This window comes from Natrix helvetica (assembly GCF_964273705.1).
Source record: "Natrix helvetica genome assembly, chromosome: 8".
NCBI lineage: Eukaryota > Metazoa > Chordata > Lepidosauria > Squamata > Natricidae > Natrix > Natrix helvetica.
In genome coordinates this window covers 2,493,515-2,514,047 of record NC_138559.1, presented here as the reverse complement: position 1 = coordinate 2,514,047, position 20,533 = coordinate 2,493,515, and the positions used below count along the sequence as shown (strand labels likewise).

The window sequence follows — 20,533 nt, the reverse complement described above, 5'->3', positions numbered from 1 at the left end:
ACTTTCACATTGCCATCTACTGATCTACCTCATTATATATATTTACTAAACTTGAACATAGGGCACTATCTAACAAAATGAAATTCAATGGTGAAAAAAGGAAGGTTCTACATTTAGGCAAGAAAAACCAAATGCACAGGTACAGGATAGGTGGTACCTTGATCAATAGTAGTAACTGCTATTAAATATGAGCCAGCCGTGTGCAGCAACTGCCAAAAAAGCCAACACAGTTCTAGGCTGCATCAACAGAGGGATAGAATCAAGATCACATGAAGTGTTAATATCACTTTATAAGGCCTTGGTAAGGCCACACTTGGAATACGGCGTCCAGTTTTGGTCACCACGATGTAGAAAAGATGTGGAGACTCTAGAAAGAGTGCAGAGAAGAGCAACAAAGATGATTAGGGGACTGGAGGCTGAAACATATGAAGAACGGTTGCAGGAACTGGGTATGTCTAGTTTAATAGAAATAAGGACTAGGGGAGACATGATAACAGTCTTCCGAAATTTCAGGGGCTGCCACAAAGAAGAGGGAGTCAAAGTATTCTCCAAAGCACCTGAGCGTAGAACAAGAAGCAATGGGTGGAAACTAATCAAGGAGAGAAGCAACTGGAATTAAGGAGGAATTTCCTGACAGTGAGAACAATCAATCAGTGGAACAACCTGCTTCCAGAGGTTGTGAATGCCCCAACACTGGAAGTCTTTAAGAAGATGTTGGATAGCCATTTGTCTGAAATGGTATAGGGTTTCCTGCCTAGGCAGGGGGTTGGACTAGAAGACCTCCAAGGTCCCTTCCAACTCTGCTATTGTATTGTATTGTAATATTTACCCTATTATTATGCCTCTCTTCTGTTGACCTTTTCCTGATTATCCAGAAATAATTCCAAGTTAAGTGGGGAAATTGCTGGACATCCATAAATTTACTTATTTTCCTGGCTTTCTTTCTTCTTGACATCCACCAGGGAGTTTTACTTTCTCGGCTGATGCAAGACTTTGTATGGCTCACCGATGAGATCCTGATGCGTAACTATGACGTGGGGTTTTCCGGCCGGGTCCGTGACGTGTTGTGCCATGGCCTCTCCCTGCTCCGGAGTTGCGTTACCCTCTACAGCCTCTCGTTGGGTGATGTCTTTGTGGTGGCCAAGAAAACCGAGGTGGCCATCAGGGAGCTGAGCCACCACAGCACGTCCCTCTTGCCCGTCTTCATCCAGGAAGCCATTGGAGGTAAGTATCCAGGTTCTCAAAGCCTACTTAGATATCTGCAGCTGCCTTGCGAAAAAAAAGGGGGGAAAGGAAATACTCTGGCTCAGACACAAACATCGGACACACAAACACCTGAGCCAGAGGGTGTGTTTGTGTATTTGATGCTCTGGGAGACAAGGAAGACCTTCTCTTTCATTCCTCCTAAACTTTGGTGGCACCTATGTGGTGATGTGTTAGGGACACAGTGGCTCAGCGGCTAAAATGCTGAACTTGTTGAGCGAAAGGTCAGCAGTTTGGCGGTTCAAATCCCTAGCGCCGCATAACGGAGTGAGCTCCCGTTACTTGTCCCAGCTTCTGCCAACCTAGCAGTTCAAAAGCAGGTAAAAAATGCAAGTAGAAAAAATAGGAACCACCTTTGGTGGGAAAATAACAGTGCTCCATGCGCCTTCAGCATTGAGTCATGCCAGCCACATGACCACGGAGACGTCTTTGGACAGTGCTGGCTCTTCGGCTTTGACACGGAGATGAGCAACGCCCCCTAGAGTCAGGAAGGACTACCATGCATGTGCAAGGGGAATCTTTACGTTTTTATGTGTTGTGTTGCTAAGTACATAAACATGGGGGTGTAAAGAGGGGTTCAGGTTTACCCACCCATCCTCAACCTTTTTGGCAGCCTGCTCCATCAATGCCCTACTGATGGAGGTGCTGCCGTTTTTGGGGAGCCCCGAGCAGCTCGGGAACTTCGTCCTGGGCCACGAAGAACTTCACAACAAGTCTGTCTTGCTGGTTCAGCTGCTCCCCAAAGATTTCCTTCTACGTCAGGTAAGAGATGGTTGTCTTGTTAGGCCAAAGTTCTTCTGGGGGATTTCTTGTGTTCTTTTCTTTTTGGTTTGAAACTTTTCGCTGCTTATCTGAAGTAGGTTTATTTTTTTTCTTTTTCTTTTTGTTACAAATTTTAAAATCTTTTTACAAGCCAAGTGTTGTCTGGGTTTTCTCCCCTTTTACATTCTCTCTTATTACATAATTTGTTTCCCATCACATTACCATTTTCAATTTCAGCCCCATTATTTTCTTCCCATATTTCCATCTTAAACTTACTTTTTTCTTAACACCTAAACAATAGCATTTTTCGCCCTTTCAGAAAATGTACCAAATTTATCATTTCATTTTCCATTTGTTATTCTAATTTCTATATGTAGCATACTGTATATCCTCAAATTCAATTTTAATATAACATGCATTTTACTTAATTGGTTATCCACAATTAACAATGTTATTTAACTATATATCATTAGCAGTATTAACATATTTCGTTTTCTACTAATAATCTCTTCTTTCCCTTCCTCCTTTCCTAACCATTTTCTTTTAACTCATCTCTTGCTCTCTTTGATGTTCTATTTTTTATCAATTTTCTGTTTCTCCTTCTATCCCCTACTCTTGAATTCCTTTTTTATTTTTGAACAGCGGAAGGGTCATTGACTCCTTAATGGGCTGCATTCGCAGGACAACTTAAACCACGGAGTAACCAGGTTTCATAAAACAGGCTAATAAGTTTCCTTGTGGGGAATGATGGCTTTTGATGCAAATCCCCATGAAGTCGATGAAACTTCTCCTCATCTACTGTATTTTTCGGAGTATAAAATGCACCTTTTCCCCCCCTAAAAGAGGGTGAAAATTTGGGTGCGTCTTATTCACTGAATGTAGCCCCATCCACCCACCGGCTCCAACTCTTTGGCCTCTGCCTCCCAGCAATTTACCACTTTGCAGCAAACGGGGACTTGCGGAGGCTTCAATTAAGCTATAGCAATCCCTGCAGCCTCAAACAGCTGATGATCGGAGAAATTGAAAGTGAAACTTGCTGTTTGCTTCATGAGGCAAATTGCTGGGAGGCAGATTTTTGTTGTTGTTGTGCTAATCAGGCTGTTTGCTGCAAGGAGGTAAGCCCCGTGCTCTTGTACCTTCTTTTAAATAGCAGAGAATAATTATACTTCCAGAAAGCACATCAATTGTAACAGCATCTGTACAAGTGTATTCTGAAATATAACACTACAAACCGTGTATATTGTCTGTACTGTTTGTGCCAGGAGGCAAATTGCTGGGAGGCAGAAGCAGATATTTTTCCCTTGTTTTCCTCCCTCAAAATCTAGGTGCATCTTATACTTCGGAGCGTCTTATACTCCGAAAAATACAGTAAGTTGAGTCATGGCACTTGGAACTTCTTCCCCTTTTTATTTGAAATGTTTCACTGCTTATTTAAAAAAAAGCTTCTTCAATGCACATACAATGCTAAAAGGTATTAAAGAACCAGAAAAATCATTGAAATATATAGAACAGGAAGTAGAAGAGGAACTGACAAAGAGAAACACAAATGACATTAACATGGGTGGGGGAAAAAAAGCTGAAAATAAAAACCAGTTAGATAATTCTACTGAGAGCTATAGAGACACAAAAAGAGGAGAGAGGGAAAAAAGGAAAATGCTATCCAAAAAAAAAAAAAGAACAACTCAAAAATAAAGAGAGAAACAGTGGGAAGCAAAAAAGAGAAATCCTAGGGAGGGTTACTCAAATAATGCATAGGAGAATGATAGGGCAAATCCAGAAGAAAAGATCTAATACATATGAAAGGGGGAGAAATTGCAATTCAAAGGATGGACAACATGGATTATTTTTTGGCAGAGATTCTCTGATATCTCGCCATAGCTTGCAAGCATTCAAAAGTTGTGGGATGCGATGCTCCATCACTGGAGGTTTTTTTAAAGAAAGAAATGGACAGCCACTTGTCTGGAATGGTAGAAGGTCTCCTGCTTCATCAGGGGGTTGGACTAGAGGACCCCAAGGGCCCTTTCAGCACTTTGAGTTGAAGATTCTATGATTCCAGATTGATCTCAGAATTTAATCACATCCCCAAGCTTAATGTTGATCTCCATTCTTGGGAAATTAATCGAGGAGGGAAGCAACCTGGAATTAAGGAGAAACTTCCTAACAGTGAGGAGAATCATCCAGTGGAACAGAAGTTGTCCTCAATAGTTGCAGGTGCTCCATCACTGGAGGTTTTTTTAAAGAAAAGATTGGACAGCCACTTGTCTGGAATGGTAGAAGGTCTCCTGCTTGAGCAGAGAAGTTGGACTAGAAGACCTCCAAAGTCCCTTCCAGCTCTGTGATTCTGTAATTTCTGTAATAATCTTATAGTAGTAAATTCATTGATTGATAAATATAAAACCAGGGGGATGTGCATTGATTGTATGAAAACCAGCTATGAGACACTTTTTTAAAGTACCATTTAACTTTGAATGGTCACTGAACAAACAGTTATAAGTTGAGGACTTAACTTGAGAGTTACATTCATTTTGCAGTGGCCGATGGATAATCCTAATGCAGATTTTTTTAAAAGGCCAAAACGCCTGCAACTGTGTATTTGTTCCTTTTCATCTCTCCCAACATATACTGATGGACTCTTATTCCTAGTCATAGTCATCTGCTTCCATCTGCAGTTTTAAAAAGAGAAATACAGTCCCGCAGGGAAGGGGTCTCCAAATTTGGCGGCTTCACGACTTGTGGATTTCAATTCCCAAAACTTCTGGCAGGGAGGCTGGGCCGGCTGCCCTTTTTCCTGCGGATGAATTCTGGGAGTTGGAAGTCCACACGTTATAAAGTTGCCAAGGTTGGAAACCCTTTGATTAGAGTAAGAGGGACTAGTGGAACTGGGAAAGTATAACAGTAACCAGATCCCGAAGAGGAAAATCAAATCCTTTGGCCACCTGATGAGAAGGAAGGACTCCCTGCAGAAGAGCCTCATGCTGGGAAATAATTGAGGGCAAAAGAAGAAGGGAACGACAGAGAAGGAGGGGGCTGGATGGAGCCACCGAAGCAGCAGGCATGAGGATGGTAGAGGACAGGAAGGCCTGGAGGAACGTTGTCCATGGGGTCACGATGGGTCGGACACGACTTCGCAAATAACAACAAGCAATAATCTCGTTTTACTGTTCTGTGAGTTGTTGTTTTTTAAAAGAATTTTGGGAAGTGTTTTGTATTTGCATCCTTCCTAAAGAACTCGGAAAACATTTTGCCTTTTTAAAGTATGGAGAGATTTAGATTTGCCCCAGAGCCCCTGCTAAATATGAGTAGGCAACTTAGGGGAAGTAAGAGAAAGGGGTGTCCAAGACCTACGACCTCTTGGGGAAGATGCCTGCTCTGAGTCATTGGGCTGCCCCTCCAAAGGGGTGTGAATTACCAGCTGTGGCTCTTAAGCTGCCTGTGAATATGTATCTTCACTTGCAAGTAGATTATTCATTACTTACAATGCATTTTCTAGTGCATAATCAGTAACAGTCATTGCAATCAATGTCTGTAGAAATCCTCAGTCCTCCACGTCCTGGTTGTCCCAAAGCTGCTTTTTCTGGACTTTTCTTTGAAAAAGTTTTTTATTTTTTATTCTCTTCCATACAATTATAGGTCTACATTCACACAGTTATTCTTCTTCTTTACATTTATCATTCTTGTGTATTTATTATTCCATTTAAAGAGTTATAATATACAGTTTGGGTTGCTTTATTTACCATCCCATCTGCCTGTTATAATGCAACTTTTCCCTTTCTTTTCTCCCTCCCCCCTTCTCTACTTTTTTTCCTTCCTCTTCTCCTTTCCCTTCCTTCTTCCCTTACCTCTCCCCTCTTCCTCTTCCTCTTCCCTTTTCTACCCTCTTCTCCTTCTCTTTCTCTCCCTCCCATCCTCCTCTCTTTACCTCTTCCTTCCTTCCTTCCCCTTCCTCTCAACTTCTTTCCTCCTCTCTTCCTTTCTTTTTCTGCTGTTGTGGGTGTCTCTTTCAGCTCTCAGTTTCTGTTCTCTCAGGATGGTATTTCCACAAACCCAAATATGATTTAATTTCATTTCTTATTCCCTTTCTTTCGCTAGTATATTCCAACTATTCTTTTTTTCTTTTGAAGACGTTTTGCTTCTCATCCCAGAAGCTTCTTCAGCTCTGACTGGATGGTGGGGGATGGAAGGATTGATACTCCTTGCAGGCAGCTGTTCATTTGCATCCTTTGAGAGGGTCGTTGAGGCCACTTGGAGGTTTATCTGTGTCCTCAGGGGCACCTGAGTGGTGCAAATGGTTCCTGTAGTCAGCCATTTTTCCCTCTGGAAATCCATCCCCTCTCCCACACACTTCCAAGGGTCTTCGTCCCAGATTGCATAGCTAAATGTCTGTAGAGATACAATACAATACAATACAATACAATACAATAGTAGAGTTGGAAGGGACCTTGGAGGTCTTCTAGTCCAACCCCCTGCCTAGGCAGGAAACCCTATACCGTTTCAGACAGATGGCTATCCAACATCTTCTTAACGATTTCCAGTGTTGGGGCATTCACAACTTCTGGAGGCAAGATGTTCCACTGATTAATTGTTCTCACTGTCAGGAAGTTTCTCCTCAGTTCTAAGTTGCTTCTCTCCTTGATTAGTTTCCACCCATTGCTTCTTGTTCTACCCTCAGGTGCCTTGGAGAATAGTTTGACTCCCTCTTCTTTGTGGCAACCCCTGAGATATTGGAACAATGCTATCATGTCTCCCCTAGTCCTTCTTTCTCTTAAGCTAAACATACCCAGTTCCTGCAACCGTTCTTCATATGTTTTAGTCTCCAGTCCCCTAATCATCTTTGTTGCTCTTCTCGGGCACTCTTTTCTAGAGTCTCCACATCTTTTTTACATCATGGCAACCAAAACTGAATGCAAATATTCCAAGTGTGGCCTTACCAAGGCATTATAAAGTGGTATTAACACTTCACATGATCTTGATTCTATCCCTCTTTTGATGCAGCCTAGAACTGTGTTGGCTTTGTTTGGCACAGGGCTGGCTCCTATTTCATTGGTTGTCCACTAGGACTCCAAGATCCCTCTCACAGTTACTAATATTGAGCCAGGTGCCACATATACTGTACCTGTGCATTTGTTTTTCTTGCCTAAATGTAATATACCTTACTTTTTTGATAGCGCCCAATGTTCAAGTCTGTCCATATCCTTCTGCATCTTCTGGAGTGTTGGCTATTCCTGCCAGCTTGGTGTCATCTGCAGATTTGATGAGTTCCCCATTTATTCCCTCATCCAAATCATTGATGAAGATGTTGAAGAGTCCTGGGCCTAAAACAGAGCCTTGGGGTCCCCCACTGCATACTTCCCTCCATGTAGATGCAATTCCATTGAGAACTACACGTTGAGTGCGGTTGGTCAGCCAGTTACCAATCCATCTGGTGGTGATGCTGTCTAACCCACATTCTTCTACTTTATCTAGTAGTAGGTTATGGCCTACCTTATCAAAAGCCTTACTGAAGTCCAAGTAAACTATATCAACGGCATTCCTCTGGTCCACTAATTTTGTCACTTTGTAAAAGAAGATTAGTCTTTTGCAATAAGATTAGTCTGGCAATAAGATTAGTCTGGCATGATCTATTTTTGACAAACCCATGTTGGCTTTTGGCTATTGTTTACTTCTAGGTGTTTGCTAATTCGTTGCTTGATTATCTTTTCCAGAATCTTTCCTGGTATTGAGGTCAGGCTGATAGATCTGTAGTCTCCTGTTTTTTCCCCCCTTTTTTGAAGATGGGAACCACATCAGCTTTTTTCCAGTCCTCTGGTAGTTCCCTGGTGCTCCAGGATCTCTGAAAGATATAGTTCAGTGGTTCTGAGATCTCGTCTGCCAGTTCCTTCAGAACCCTGGGGTGTAATCCATCCGGTCCTGGTGATTTGAACTTGTCTAGGGTAGACAGGTGCTCACTTACCATTTTCTTCCCTATTTCAATTTGTGTTCCTAATCTGATTTTTGTGGTGCTGCTTTTGATAGGTTGGACTATTTTATCCCTTTGTGTAAAGACAGATGCAAAACATGAGTTAAATAGTTCTGCTTTCTCCCTGTTGCTTGTCACTTTCTTGCCACTTTCTCCCAGCAATGGACCAATTGTTTCCTTAAACTTTTTCTTGTTTTTAACATATTGGAAGAAGCCTTTTTTGTTATTTTTTACTTTTGTGGCAAGCCTTTCTTCATTGTGAGCCTTAGCTTTCCTCACTTCATCTTTACAGGCTCAGGCTATTTGCTGATATTCTGCCTTAGTTATGTCCCCCTCTTTCCACTTTTTATACTTAACTTTTTTGTCTTTCAATTTGTCAGAGAGTTCTTTATGCAGCCATGCTGGTTTCTTTTGGGAGCTGTTATTTTTCTTCTTCGTTGGTATTCTCATATAAACCTACAAGTGCTTCAACAAACAGTAGTTCTATTACCTCCCACATATATTTTATTTCCTCTTAGACAGTCACACTTCTGTAGTTTGGGGGAGGCATGTTAGGGGCATCTTTCTGACTCCTCTTAATTGTATACAGTAGCCTTTTTTTAGTTAACACTAACGGATGGCAAACATTGCAATAAATCAGTTGAGGATCACAGAGATGCCCAAGATTTTTGAATCGTTTATTCTCTGCCAAGGGTGGGACATTGGCCAGCTCAGGTTGGCATTGACGCCTTTCCCTGCTTCCTACCAGCCTTGCCAGTCTGTGCATTACTATTGTCAGCATGCTGTGGACAAGCTGGTGGAGTCTGGACTGTTGGTGGCCGAGGAGGTAAGGAACTCTCTTCTCTCTATCACCTAAAAAAGGGTGGCAAACCTTTTTTTCCTCAGGTGCCAAAAGCACGCATGCCCACACCCATAATGCCCCCCCGCAGGCTCCACCCCTGTGCATGCTCCTGTGACCCACATTTTGGTGCTAGCTGCCTCCTAGACAGTCACAGACCTTATCCAGCTTGGAGAGCTGCCAGGCCGATCTCTGCAGAACTTGGCAAGGAGCCTCGAAGAGTCACAAACCAATGAAGCCAACTAATGGTCTCCTGCAAACTCCACTCCCCTTTCGCTCCTCTTTTATTTCCTCTGGGAGGGGCCATTCACCATCCACCTGTGGCCTTACTCCCAAGTCGACCCCCGTTGTTTAGCTGTTCCCTTCGTCTGGCAATTCTGCGCATGCACACACTGGGAACAGGCTCCACCTGTTCTTCTGCCCCACTGATGTCTGACTCTGAAAGCAGCTGATAACTGTCGGACGGCCCTGGCCCCTCTCTGCCTCCGACACAGAGCCTTCCCCAGAATCCAGGATTGGACCATGTTCCTCCCCAACATCCTCATTGTCCGAATCTGCTGCCAGCTCCACTGGCCGCTTGCAGGCCACAACAGATGACCTCTCTTGTTGGGGTACTTGGGGCTCAGAATGGTTCAGTTGGACCCATGATTTTCCTCCAGGGCTCCCCTCCCTTCCCGTTGCCTGGAGCTGATGGGTGCCCCTCTTCCTTTCCCTCCTGTAGGTGCCCAGCGATCGCTTCGTGTGTGACACAACCCAGAAAGGCTTCGCCGAGAAGTTTCTGTGGAAGACAGCGGAAGATTTTGTCGAGGTTGAGGGCCGCGAGGAAGCTGAGGAGCAGTGCTTCAAAGTACAGATGTTCTGTGCTCAGCGGTTGGGGAAGGGGGGGGATTGATCTTTCTTCTCTGTGCTCACCTACCCACCTCACTTGGAGGTTCTTGATAGATCTTTGCATTGGTAGGATAGAGAGCAAGGCATGGACCCAGGCGGCCTCGATAAGAGTCTTGCATACCCGCTGGCAGACTCTGCGGGAAGCCTGAAAAATATTACGAGCCTAAGAGAGATATTTTCAGGGGTTCACTGCTGGGGGTTCGCCGGGGTTCGGGAGACCCTCTAGCTAAGATTTGTGCAGTTTGGAGGACCCCCAAATCCCACCCCTGGCTGGCCCCGCCCATCCCTCCTCTCCCAGGAGTCCCCACGCAGCCCATTTTGGATGCAGGTAAGTGCAGGGCATGCATGGAGACTCGGGGAGGGTGGGAAACGGGCCTACCAGAAGCTTCTGAAGGCTGGAAATGCCCCAGGGGACCTTGGGAGCCTGGGGAGGCCGTTTCCACCCTCCTGGAGGCTCAAGGAAATCTTCCAGAGCCCAGGAAGGGCAAAAAAACCCTGTGGTGCAGGAGGCTACCCAAGCCATGCCCACCATGGTCACGCCCACTCAGCAACCAGACAGAGAACCCCTTGCTAAAATGTTTGAAGCCCACCCTGGGATGTTACCCTTTCAGAACAGCATGGATGAATGGAATCCATGCTGACGGAGATGGAAAGAATGAAGGGAGGAGGGTATGCAGAGGGGAAAGCAGGAGGAAGCGTGCTGTCAGACCTGCCCCAGTCTGAACCCCTTGACTCCCATTTGGTTGACGGGATAAAAGCAGAGGTGGGTTGCTAATTTTTTTTACTACTGGTTTGGGTGCATGTGCAACACGTCTGAGCCTCCCGCAGCCGCTACTAATGGTTCGCAACCCACCTCTGCATAAAAAGATGCTGGCTGCGGTAGGGTGAGGCTTAGGGGTGAATTCCGGCTTCTGTTGCTGCCGGTTCATTCAGGGGTGCACTATGTCCATGTGTACTTTACGCGCATGCTTGATGTGCACTTTGCGTGCATGCGCAGTAGTAAATGATTGCTTCTGCGCATGCACAGAAGCAAAAAACAAGATAGAACTGGTTCGGGGGCGTGGCCGGCTGCGTTACTACCTACTCGGCCGAACCAGTAGAGACCCCCTCTGAGCAGGCTAGAAGTGAGTTTTCCGTGCAAAGAAGATAACACAAGATCCCCCCTGATCCCAGCCCTCCCCTTTTCCAGTCCGTCTTCAGCCAATGAATACGTTGCCCAGAATAGTGTTTTGAGAGCACTGAGATGTTTGGGTTAGGCTGCAAACTTTCTCATACATTTGCTGAGAACGGAAGAAGCTTCCAAGAAGGGAAATGTTTTCAAGAACAAAGCCAAGAAGGCAGGGGTGGGCTGCTGGGAGATTCACACGCGTTCGGGTGATCCTCCAGCTAAGATTCTGCCCAGTTCAGCAAATCCCCAAATGCCACCCCTGGCTGGCCACGCCCACCCCTCTCCTCCCGGGAGACTCCATGTAGCCCATTCATCAGGCCAGATAAGTGCAGGCCTCATGTGGAGGCTCGAGGGGGGGAGGGTAAACGGGCCTCCAGGAGGTTCTGGAAGTACAGATATGGGCCTGTTTCCAGCCTCCGAAGCCCGGAGGAAGCCTTTTTCGCCCTCCCGGAGGCTCGAGGAAAGCCTTCGGAGCTGGGGTGGGTTCCGGCAGTCACTACTGCTGCTTCGCTCGTGAGTGCGCCATGCGCGTGTGCATGCACACTGCAATAAAAAATGTTCTGCGCGTGCACAGAAGCAAAAATCAAGATGGCAGTACCTACAGTGCCATCCGGAGATCCAATTCGGGAGCGTGGCAGGCCAGTTCCAGTGACCCAGGCCTCAAAACTGCCACTAGTTTGGCTGAACCGGTCCAAACCGGTAGGAACCCACCACTGCTCCAGAGCCTGGGGAAGACGAAGACGTCCCATTCCCCCCCCCCTCCGCCCCGATGTAGTGCAGGAGGCCAACTAGGCCACACCCACCGTGGACCCGCCCACCCAGCAACAGGGCAGCGAGCCCATTGCTGCAACTTTTGAATCCCACCCCCCCTGTAAGAAAAGCACCATTGAGACATTTTCTCTGCGGATCCATGCAACCAGAGGATAGGCCTTTTGCGGGCCTTTTCTCTCCTGTTGGAAAGAGCGGTGCCCAACATCCCTCTTGGACGTGCGTGCCAAGGACACGCAGCTGTCACACTTCCAGCTCTTGCAAGTCTCTTTCTCAGTTGTGGGAAGGAAGAAGGAAAACTCACCCTCCCCTGTTTCCTTGAAGGCTTCTTCCTCATCCCCATTGTAAAAAGAACATCAAATTATCGTATCAGTTCCCCTTCCTTTTGTTCCTGGGCGCACGCATGAGGCTTCCTGAGCTGGCAACCTGTCTCTTTAAATGCCAGCCGTGTGGGCCGCTGCTTTGAAACCTCCTCCCCTCTTTTCACAAGGGAGCAAAGCTCTCTGTAATTAAGGGGCTGGGGCTGAACCAGGGGGAGCTGCCAAGCTTCCCTGCCCCAGCATCTGCCTTTCCTGGCGCACCCAGCAGCTTCCCAAGATTCTGAGTCGACAGTGCCACCTTCTGGGAAGCAAAAGGCAAGAGAGGCATCCCTTAAGGGAAGCACAGAACGTCCACAGCTCATTGTTGCAGCTTTCTTGAAACCTAGAGTAGAGTAGAACAGAACAGAATAGATATTGGAATGAAGAATAGAGTAGAGTAGAATAGAATAGAACAAAACAGAATAGAATAGATATTGGAATGAAGAATAGGATAGGACAGGACAGGACAGAATAGAATAACACAGTTGGAAGGGACCTTGGAGGTCTTCTAGTCCAACCCCCTGCCTAGGCAGGAAGCCCTATACCGTTTCAGACAAATGGCTATCCAACATCTTAAAAACCTCCAGTGTTGGAGCACCTACAACGTCTGGAGGCAAGTTCTTCCACTGATTAATTGTTCTGTCAGGAAATTTCTCCTTAATTCTAAGTTGTTTCTCTCCTTGATTAGTTTCCACCCATTGCTTCTTGTCCTGCCTTCAGGGGCTTTGGAGAATAGCTTGACTCCTTCTTCTTTGGGGCAGCCCCTGAGATATTGGAAGGCTGCTATCTTGTCTCCCCTAGTCCTTCTTTTCATTAAACTAGACCTACCCAGTTCCTGCAACCGTTCTTCATCTGTTTTAGCCTCCAGTCCCCTGTCGTAGAACCATGAGGCTGGAAGAGACCTTGGAGGTCATTTAATCCACCCTCTGCTGAAAGCAGGAGACCTTATTCCATCCTGGAAAAAAATGATTACCAGTCTCTTCTTAAAACCATCCAGTGATGAAGCATCTACTACTTCTGGTGGCAAGCCATTCCACTGGTTAATTGTCCTCAGTCAGAAATTCCTCCTTAATTTCAGATTGGCTCTCCCTCTGATAAAGTTTCCATCCTTTGCTTCTGGACCAGACAAATATCTGCAGATCAGAGATCAAATTTTTTCCCCCCTCCCTTAGGTGAGTCAGTTGGAAAGTTGCTCCAACCTCTTTGTGTTCCTCTGCGGCCTCCTCGGCCCTCCTCTGAAGACTCTGGAGAGGGCCATCGTCTTCCTCCAAGAGCAGGATTTCCCTCAGCCAGGTGGGCCTCACACCTTGGGGTCCCCTGCTTTGGGGGGAGGGTGGAAGCCATACTTTTCACCAGGAAGGGGGCTGGGAGGGGTGGGGGGTGAGGGGCGGCCTTTGGGGAAGGTTTTAACACTTGGGTGTGGAGTTGACTTCTGAAGCTTTGAGTAGCTGTCTGTGTACCTGAAGGACAGGTGGGCATTGCCGGCTATGGAAGGCCTTTTCCGTAAGAGGACGTCGGGGGTTTCCACTGGCCCAACGTCTTGTTTGCCTCTGATCCAGAGCCAGCCCTTTGGGAGGGGGGGGGAGGCAAGTAAAACAGTTCCAGATTGGGGGAAACACCAGCAAAGTTCCATTAGAACGAGAGGGTCTAACTCGCAAGATTCGTTTTTCTCACCATGTACATAATACATCCAAAATAGATGTTTCTCAGTGTCATATAATATAGCAATAGCCCTTAGACTTATATACCACTTTACAATGGTTACAGCCCTCTCTAAGCGGTTTACAGAGTCAGCCTCTTGCCCCCCAACAATCTGGGTCCTCATTTCACCAACTTCAGGAAGGACAGAAGGCTGAGTCAACCCTGAGCCAGATAGGATCGAACTGCTGGCAGTGGGCAGTGTCAACCTTCCATACTGCCTTTTAACCACTGAGAGAGGGGTGGAGGGAGGGAAGGAAAGAAGGAAGGAAAATAGCAATAGACCTATATACCGTTTCACAGTGTTTTGCAGCCCTAAGCAGTTTACAGAGCCAGCAATCTGGGTCCTTGTTTTACCGACTCAGAAGGATGGAAGGCTGAGTTAACCTTGAGCCGTCAGGATCGAACTGCTGGCTATGTGCAGTTAGCCTTCAATACTGCCTTCTAAGCACAGGGAGGGAGGGAGGGAGGGAATAGCAATAGCACAGACTTATACCGCTTCAGAGTGCTTTTACAGCCTTCTTTACTTTACTTTACTTTTACTTTATTTTGGATTTATAAACCGCCCCCTCTCCCAAAAGGGACTCGGGGCGGTGTACAGTCAATGAAACACAGATAAAATACATAAATAACAATATAAACAATATATAAACAATTAATATTAAAAATCCCCTTAACTTCCGTCTCCTGCAGCCTTCTCTAAGCAGTTTTACAGAGTCAGCCCTTTGCCCCCAACAATCTGGCTCCTCGTTTGACCCACCTCGGAAGGATGGAAAGCTGAGCCAACCTTGAGCTTGGTGGGATTCGAAGTGCCAAATTGCAGGCAGCCGGCAGTCAGCAAAAGTAGCTTGCAGTACAGCACTCTAACCACTGCACCACCACAGCTAATATATGTGGGTATATACATATTCATTCATTCTTTCATGTTTATGTAGTGTACATTGGAGGTGGTTAGCCTTTGAGAGCTGTATGCAATCGTGATTTCATTTTAATGCATACCAATTAGTGTACATTCAAAGTGACAATAAAGTTTCTATTCTATTCTACCTCTCCTCTCCTCTCCTCTATTTTCTCCTCTCCTCTCTATTCTGTTCTCTCCTTTCCTCTATCTCTCCTCTCCTCTATCCTCTATCTATTCTATTACTTCCTATTCTATTCTCTATTCTATTCTATTCCATTACTTATTCTATTCTATTCCTTATTCTATTCCTATTCTATTCTCTATTTTATTCCATTCCATTCTATTCCTATTCTATTCTCTATTCTGTTCTATTCTATGGTGTTGTCTTTCAAAAACTCTCCTTGACTTCTCTTCCTTTGTTGTTGAAACCTCGGAGAATTATGAATGAATTCCTCCTGCAGTTCTTTTTTTCTCTCTAGAATCTCGGTTCATGGAGGAGCTGCAGAGGGACTTGGTCAGGTTGGCACGAGAGGACGGTTCTTTTGGTGAGTCTGGAAGCCCAGATCCTCCAGCTTGGCGTTGGGAGCGTAAAATCGATGTGAGACACTTGAGGCCTGGATTAAGAAGGGCACAATCCCAGCAAGAAATGCTTGTCGCTCTTAGTGTGTCACTTCTAACCCAGAACTGGGCAACCCTGGAATCTTTTCTGAAGACTTCAGCTCCCAGAATTCCTTGACTACAAGTAGCCCTCAACTTCCTAGCATAATTGAGCCTGGAATGACAGTCGGTGGTCGTGCCAGTCATTAAGTGGGTCATCACGGGACTGCCCCTGATTTTACCATCTTCCTTGTGGTCGTAAAGCAGGGGTGTCCAAACTTGGCAACTTTAAGACTTGTGGACTTCAACTCCCAGCAGAGCTGGCTGGGGAATTCTGGGAGTTGAAGTCCACAAGTCTTAAAGTTGCCAAGTTTGGACACCCCTGTCATAAAGCAAATGTCACTGTTGTTAAGCAAACCTGTGGACTACATTGGATTTTTTTTTTTCAAGAAACCGAAAATAAATTCCATTCTATAAAGCCTTAGTAAGACCACACCTGGAATAACTGCATCCAGCTTTGGTCACCAGACAATAAAAAAGATGTGGAGACTCTTTAGAAAGAGGGCAGAGAAGAGCAACCAGGATGATGAGGGGACTGGAGGCTAAAACATACGATGAACCATTGCAGGAACTGGGCATGCCTAGTCTAGGGAAGAGAAGGACCAGGGGAGACAGGAGAGCATCTTCCAATACTTGAGGGGCTGCCACAGAGAGGAGGGGGTCAAGGTATTTTCCAAAGCACCCAAAGACCAGAGAAGGAATAATGGGTGAAAACTGAGCAAGGAGAGATTCAACCTGGAATTTCCCCACAGTGAAAACAATGAACCAATGAAACAGAAGTTGCCTTCGGAAGTTGTGAGAGCTTCATCACTAGAGGCTTTCAAGAAGAGACTGGACTGCCATCGGTCAGAAATGGTGTAGGGTCTCCTGCTTGGGTGAGGAGGTTGGACTAGATGACCTACATTGTCCCTTCCAACTCTGTTAATCTGCTACTGACTAGTATAAATGCTGGTTCTATTGAATGCTGCAAATGGTTGTAAATGGTGACCAGTTGGCAAGCAGCCAACATGCAATCATGAAACCGAAGGGGGAAACCACCACTGGAACTTTGAATCTGGGTTCTAAGCATCTGTTTTGGGGCCTTTGGCAACTTCTCATGGTCTTAAGTCATGCATTGTAGGTAGACCTTGACTTCAAACCATTTGTTTAGTGACCGAAGGTTACATCTGCACTGAAAAAAAGTGACTTATGACCGCTTTTCACACTTATGACCGTTCCAGCATCCCCGGGGTAGGGTGTCACGTGATCAAAATTGGGCTTGGCAACTGGTACGTATTTATGACGGTTGCGGTATCCCGTGGTCACCATTTGTGACCTTCCAATAAGCAAAGTCAAATTTGGTTAATGACCAGATGGTTCACTTAACAGCTGTGGCAAAAAAAGGTCATAGAATGGAGCAAAACTCGCTTAACAACTGCCTTGCTTAGCAACAGACATTATGGGCTCAAAGTTGTGGTCATAAATGGAGAACTGCTTGTTCCTCTAGGTATTTTTTATTTGACAATCGGCCTTGTCATCATACAGCTGGACACACAGTCACCAGTGACGTCCTTTCATTTTTAATGGTCCTTCGTAAACATTGTAAACTCCCTGCCCAGTTCATAAAAATCAGCCTTTGCTACAGGAAGAAGGTCAGAGATGGCTCTAACAGAGAGATGAACAGGTTAACCTTGAGAATAAAGGATAAAGAGGAATCGGTGTACTTCTAGACATAGGGAAGATTTTATGATTGGTGAGAGAAAGAAATCTAGAAAAGAAAGCAAGAGAGAGAGAGAGAGAGATAGAACCCGGTCAAGACACTGTTGAATGGAAAAGGGGAGGGGGAAGAAGGGGAAAAATAGAAAATAAAGTATTAATATATAAGTATATGTTCAAGAATGAGATATAGAGAAAAAAATAATTAGGATATGATAAATGAAGAAAAGGGAAAAGCGAAGGATAAGCATAAAATTATAACAGGGTTTGCGGGAATACCATCCTGAAAATACACCGGTTCAGAGTTGAAAAGAAATAACCACAATAACAGGAAAGGAAAGGAAGAGAGGAGGAAAGGAGAGGGAAGGAAGAAAGAGGAAAGAAGAGGAAGGCTGGAAGGGATAGAAAGAAGGAGGGTATGAGGGGGAAGAGGAAGAGAGGAATGGGGGAGAGATAAGGGAAGTAGGAAAAGGAAAGGAGAAGAGGAAGAAAGTAGAGAAGGAAGGGAGGGTGAAAAGAAAAAAAGAGGGTGGTAAAAATACAAAATAGGTGTATGAGATGGCAAGCAAAGCAACCCAGAATGTGTATTTTAACTTTTTATATGGAAAAATAAGGAAAAGGGATTAAGATAAATAAGAACAAAAACATTGTGGCCCAGCAGTGGCCGGCTGAGCTGTTGGTGGAATCTGACAGCGATGAACAATAGGGGTCTGCCCCGGAGGCTGAGGAAGACTCTGGGGGGGTGTTTGTAGTCAGAGCAGGGACTAGAGAGGCTTGTTGGCCACCAGGTGGCGTCTGAGTCGGGGAGCAGTGAGGAAGAACAGAGGGAGGCTGTCCCTGACCTACGTATGCGTAGGGCTGAGAGGAGGCGGCAGCAGCTTTGGAAAAAGGCTCACAGAAGGAAATAGGAACAGGTGGCCCCTCTCGGAGAGCTTATAGGTGGGGTGACGGGAGGGGAATTTTGCAGGAAACAACAGTTTACTAATCCAGGCGTAGTGAAAGATTGGAAGAATTTCGTGAGTTCAAGCCTTGTTTTCATAGAGATGATTTTCTGGGCTCCTAGCCAAGGGGTTGCTTATCTCCCTCCTTAGTTGTGACAGACAGCAAAGTCTGCGTCAGTATATATTAGAGCAGTGGTTCTCAACCTGTGGGTCGGGACCCCTTTGGGGGGTCGAACGACCCTTTCACAGGGGTCGCCTAAGACCATTGGAAAACACATATTTTCGATGGTCTTAGGAACCGAGACACCAATTTTATGGTTGGGGGTCACCACAACATGAGGAACTGTATTGAAGGGTCGCGGCATTGGGAAGGTTGAGAACCACTGTATTAGAGGCTTGGGACAGAACAAAGAACTATGTGAATGTAACTATACGTAACGGAATAAAGAAACTTTTTACAAAAAAAGGGATGGCTCAGGGTCAAAGTGGAAGGGCAGTTAAGAAGGCTGCTGAACTGACCAATGAACTTTTGGGCCTGCTGGTTCTGAATTTAACCTTATCAAGGTGACAGCCATGCATTGTTTTCTTTGACCTCGTCATAAAATAGGAAAGGGAGTAACTTTTGACCGGGGTACGCTAGCTTGGTTAGAAATAGGGTCAATGCTGGGGATCAGCAGGAATTTTAAGAGCAAGAGTAGAAATATCTCATGACGGTTGACTCCCTTTGGGTGGACGGTCTCCCTTATCCGAGATCTGGATGGAGTTCAGAAAAAAGATCTTTTAATTCTGAGAATTAAAGATGCCTCCAAATCATGTTCTGCAATTTTTTTTCCTTTGCTTCCTTTTCAGAATGTGCCAACAGGAGCTTGGCCAACACTGCCGTTCGCATCTGCAAAGAATTAGGGGTAAGAACCTCACCCTCTTAACGTCCTCCAGATTGCCCCCCCCCAAAAAAAAACCCTTTACAGTTAAGGTTCAGAAGTCCAACATGGAGCTTTTCAGAAACTAAATGGTTTTTTTTTCCTCTTAAAAGTACTAGCACTGGGAGGACAGATTAGGTTTCAGGATGAGGCATACATAAAGGGGAGGGCTCTTTAAACCCACCCACCCCCAATCCACTGATATTTCATCACCAAGGACATGAAGATGACTCAGCTTCCATCCTTCCAAAGTGGGTCAAATGAGGACCCAGATTGTTGGGGGCAAGAGGCTGACTCTGTAAACTGCTTAGAGAGGACTGGGAAGCGGTATATAAGTCTAAGTGCTATTGCTATTCCTTCCTTCCTCCCTCCCTTCCTTTCTTCCTTCCTATTAGAATGTAGTATTGCATTCTGCCAACTGCAAATAGTTCAATTCTGACTGGCTCAAGGTTGACTCAGCCTTCCGTCCTTCCAAGTGGGTAAAATGAGGACCCAGATTGTTGTGGGCAACATGCTGACTCTGTAAACTGCTTAGAGAGGGCTGTAAAGCACTGTGAAGTGGTGTATAAGTCTAAGTGCTTTTGCTATTCCTTCCTTCCTTCCTTCTTTCCCTGCTAATACTGCTAAGGGGGCACTGTCCTGGATTTTAGCTGCTTTTTTTTTTAGTCCACCCAGTCGCCCTGACTCTACTCTGAATTAACGGGTTAGAGAATTGTAAAAAGGGAGTTTTAAAGCCATAATTTGGAAATAATGCTAGGGAGAAGACCCAGCCTTTGGGAGACAGGAAAACACCACACCTGTATCATCTCCATCCTGGTGCAAAATGTGGCTGAACCTTTCAGGTTAGGCCAGGGCAAGAATTAGACACCACACTGGAACTCTGTGAGAGGGATCTTGGAGTCCTGGTGGATGATCACTTAAATATAAACCAACCATGTGCAGCAGCAGCTGCCAAAACAGCCAGTGCAATCCTAGGCTGCATTAACAGAGGGATAGGATCAAGATGATGTGAAGTGTTAAGTGTTGATCTGCTCTCTGGGGAAAAAGGATTCTCACTTGATTTCTCTTTCAGGTGTTCAAGGAAGTAATGGAAGACAAGGAAGCTCTTCTCCATCTGTCCGAAACTTTCGCTGCCCGAGAAAACCAAAAGAAACTGGAGAAATTCATCCATCAGTTTATCTACTAGATCCTTTTTTGATCGGTCTTCCTTTAACAGGCAGAACTTCTGATTCAGGGATCTGGCTAAGAATTCTCCCCCACCAGTCCGTTTGGACTCTTTGTTTTGTTTGCGGTTCTACTTTTGAAATGTTGTTTTCCAGGAAGGGGAGATTTTGAGCAAGGCAACGAGGCCGGTTAGGTTAATAAAAGCAATTAACACCGAAGCGTGATGTGGTTTGTAGCATCTTTGTATGATGGACCGTTTACCCAAAAGATTCCATTTATGAAACAAGAAGCAATCAGCAGGAAGGAAGGCATTCCTTTAAAAAAAAGGTTGCAAGACAGGGATGAAATCCAGGAGGTTCTCACAGGTTCTGGAGAACTGATAGCGGAAAGTTTGAATAGTTCGGAGAACTGGCAAATGCCACTTCTGACTGGCCCCCGAGGGGGGAGGGAATTTAGATTTTGCAATATCCTTGCCCTGCCACACCCAGAGAACTGGTAGGGGAAAAAAACTGAATTTCACCACTGTTGCAAGGTGTGGAGTCGAGGTTTTAAGAG

At 45.4% G+C, this 20,533-nt stretch overlaps 1 protein-coding gene across 5 annotated transcripts in view; it reads left to right on the top strand.

Annotated features, from left to right (window-relative positions):
• The window catches only part of GPAT2 (glycerol-3-phosphate acyltransferase 2, mitochondrial), a 139,366-nt gene extending 119,170 nt beyond the window's left edge, over window positions 1–20,196 (top strand). For 3 of the 5 annotated variants that reach the window (XM_081960970.1, XM_081960972.1, XM_081960973.1), the window contains 8 exons: window positions 963–1,224; window positions 1,877–2,025; window positions 8,730–8,807; window positions 9,541–9,666; window positions 13,175–13,295; window positions 15,081–15,146; window positions 18,744–18,799; window positions 19,887–20,196. In XM_081960970.1, coding sequence (XP_081817096.1) covers window positions 963–1,224; window positions 1,877–2,025; window positions 8,730–8,807; window positions 9,541–9,666; window positions 13,175–13,295; window positions 15,081–15,146; window positions 18,744–18,799; window positions 19,887–20,000 — 972 coding nt within the window. In that variant the 3' untranslated portion in view covers window positions 20,001–20,196. The remainder of the gene's footprint in view (window positions 1–962; window positions 1,225–1,876; window positions 2,026–8,729; window positions 8,808–9,540; window positions 9,667–13,174; window positions 13,296–15,080; window positions 15,147–18,743; window positions 18,800–19,886) is intronic. The other 2 variants (XM_081960971.1, XM_081960974.1) reach the window with 2 other exon arrangements.
• Window positions 20,197–20,533: the final 337 nt, after the last annotated feature.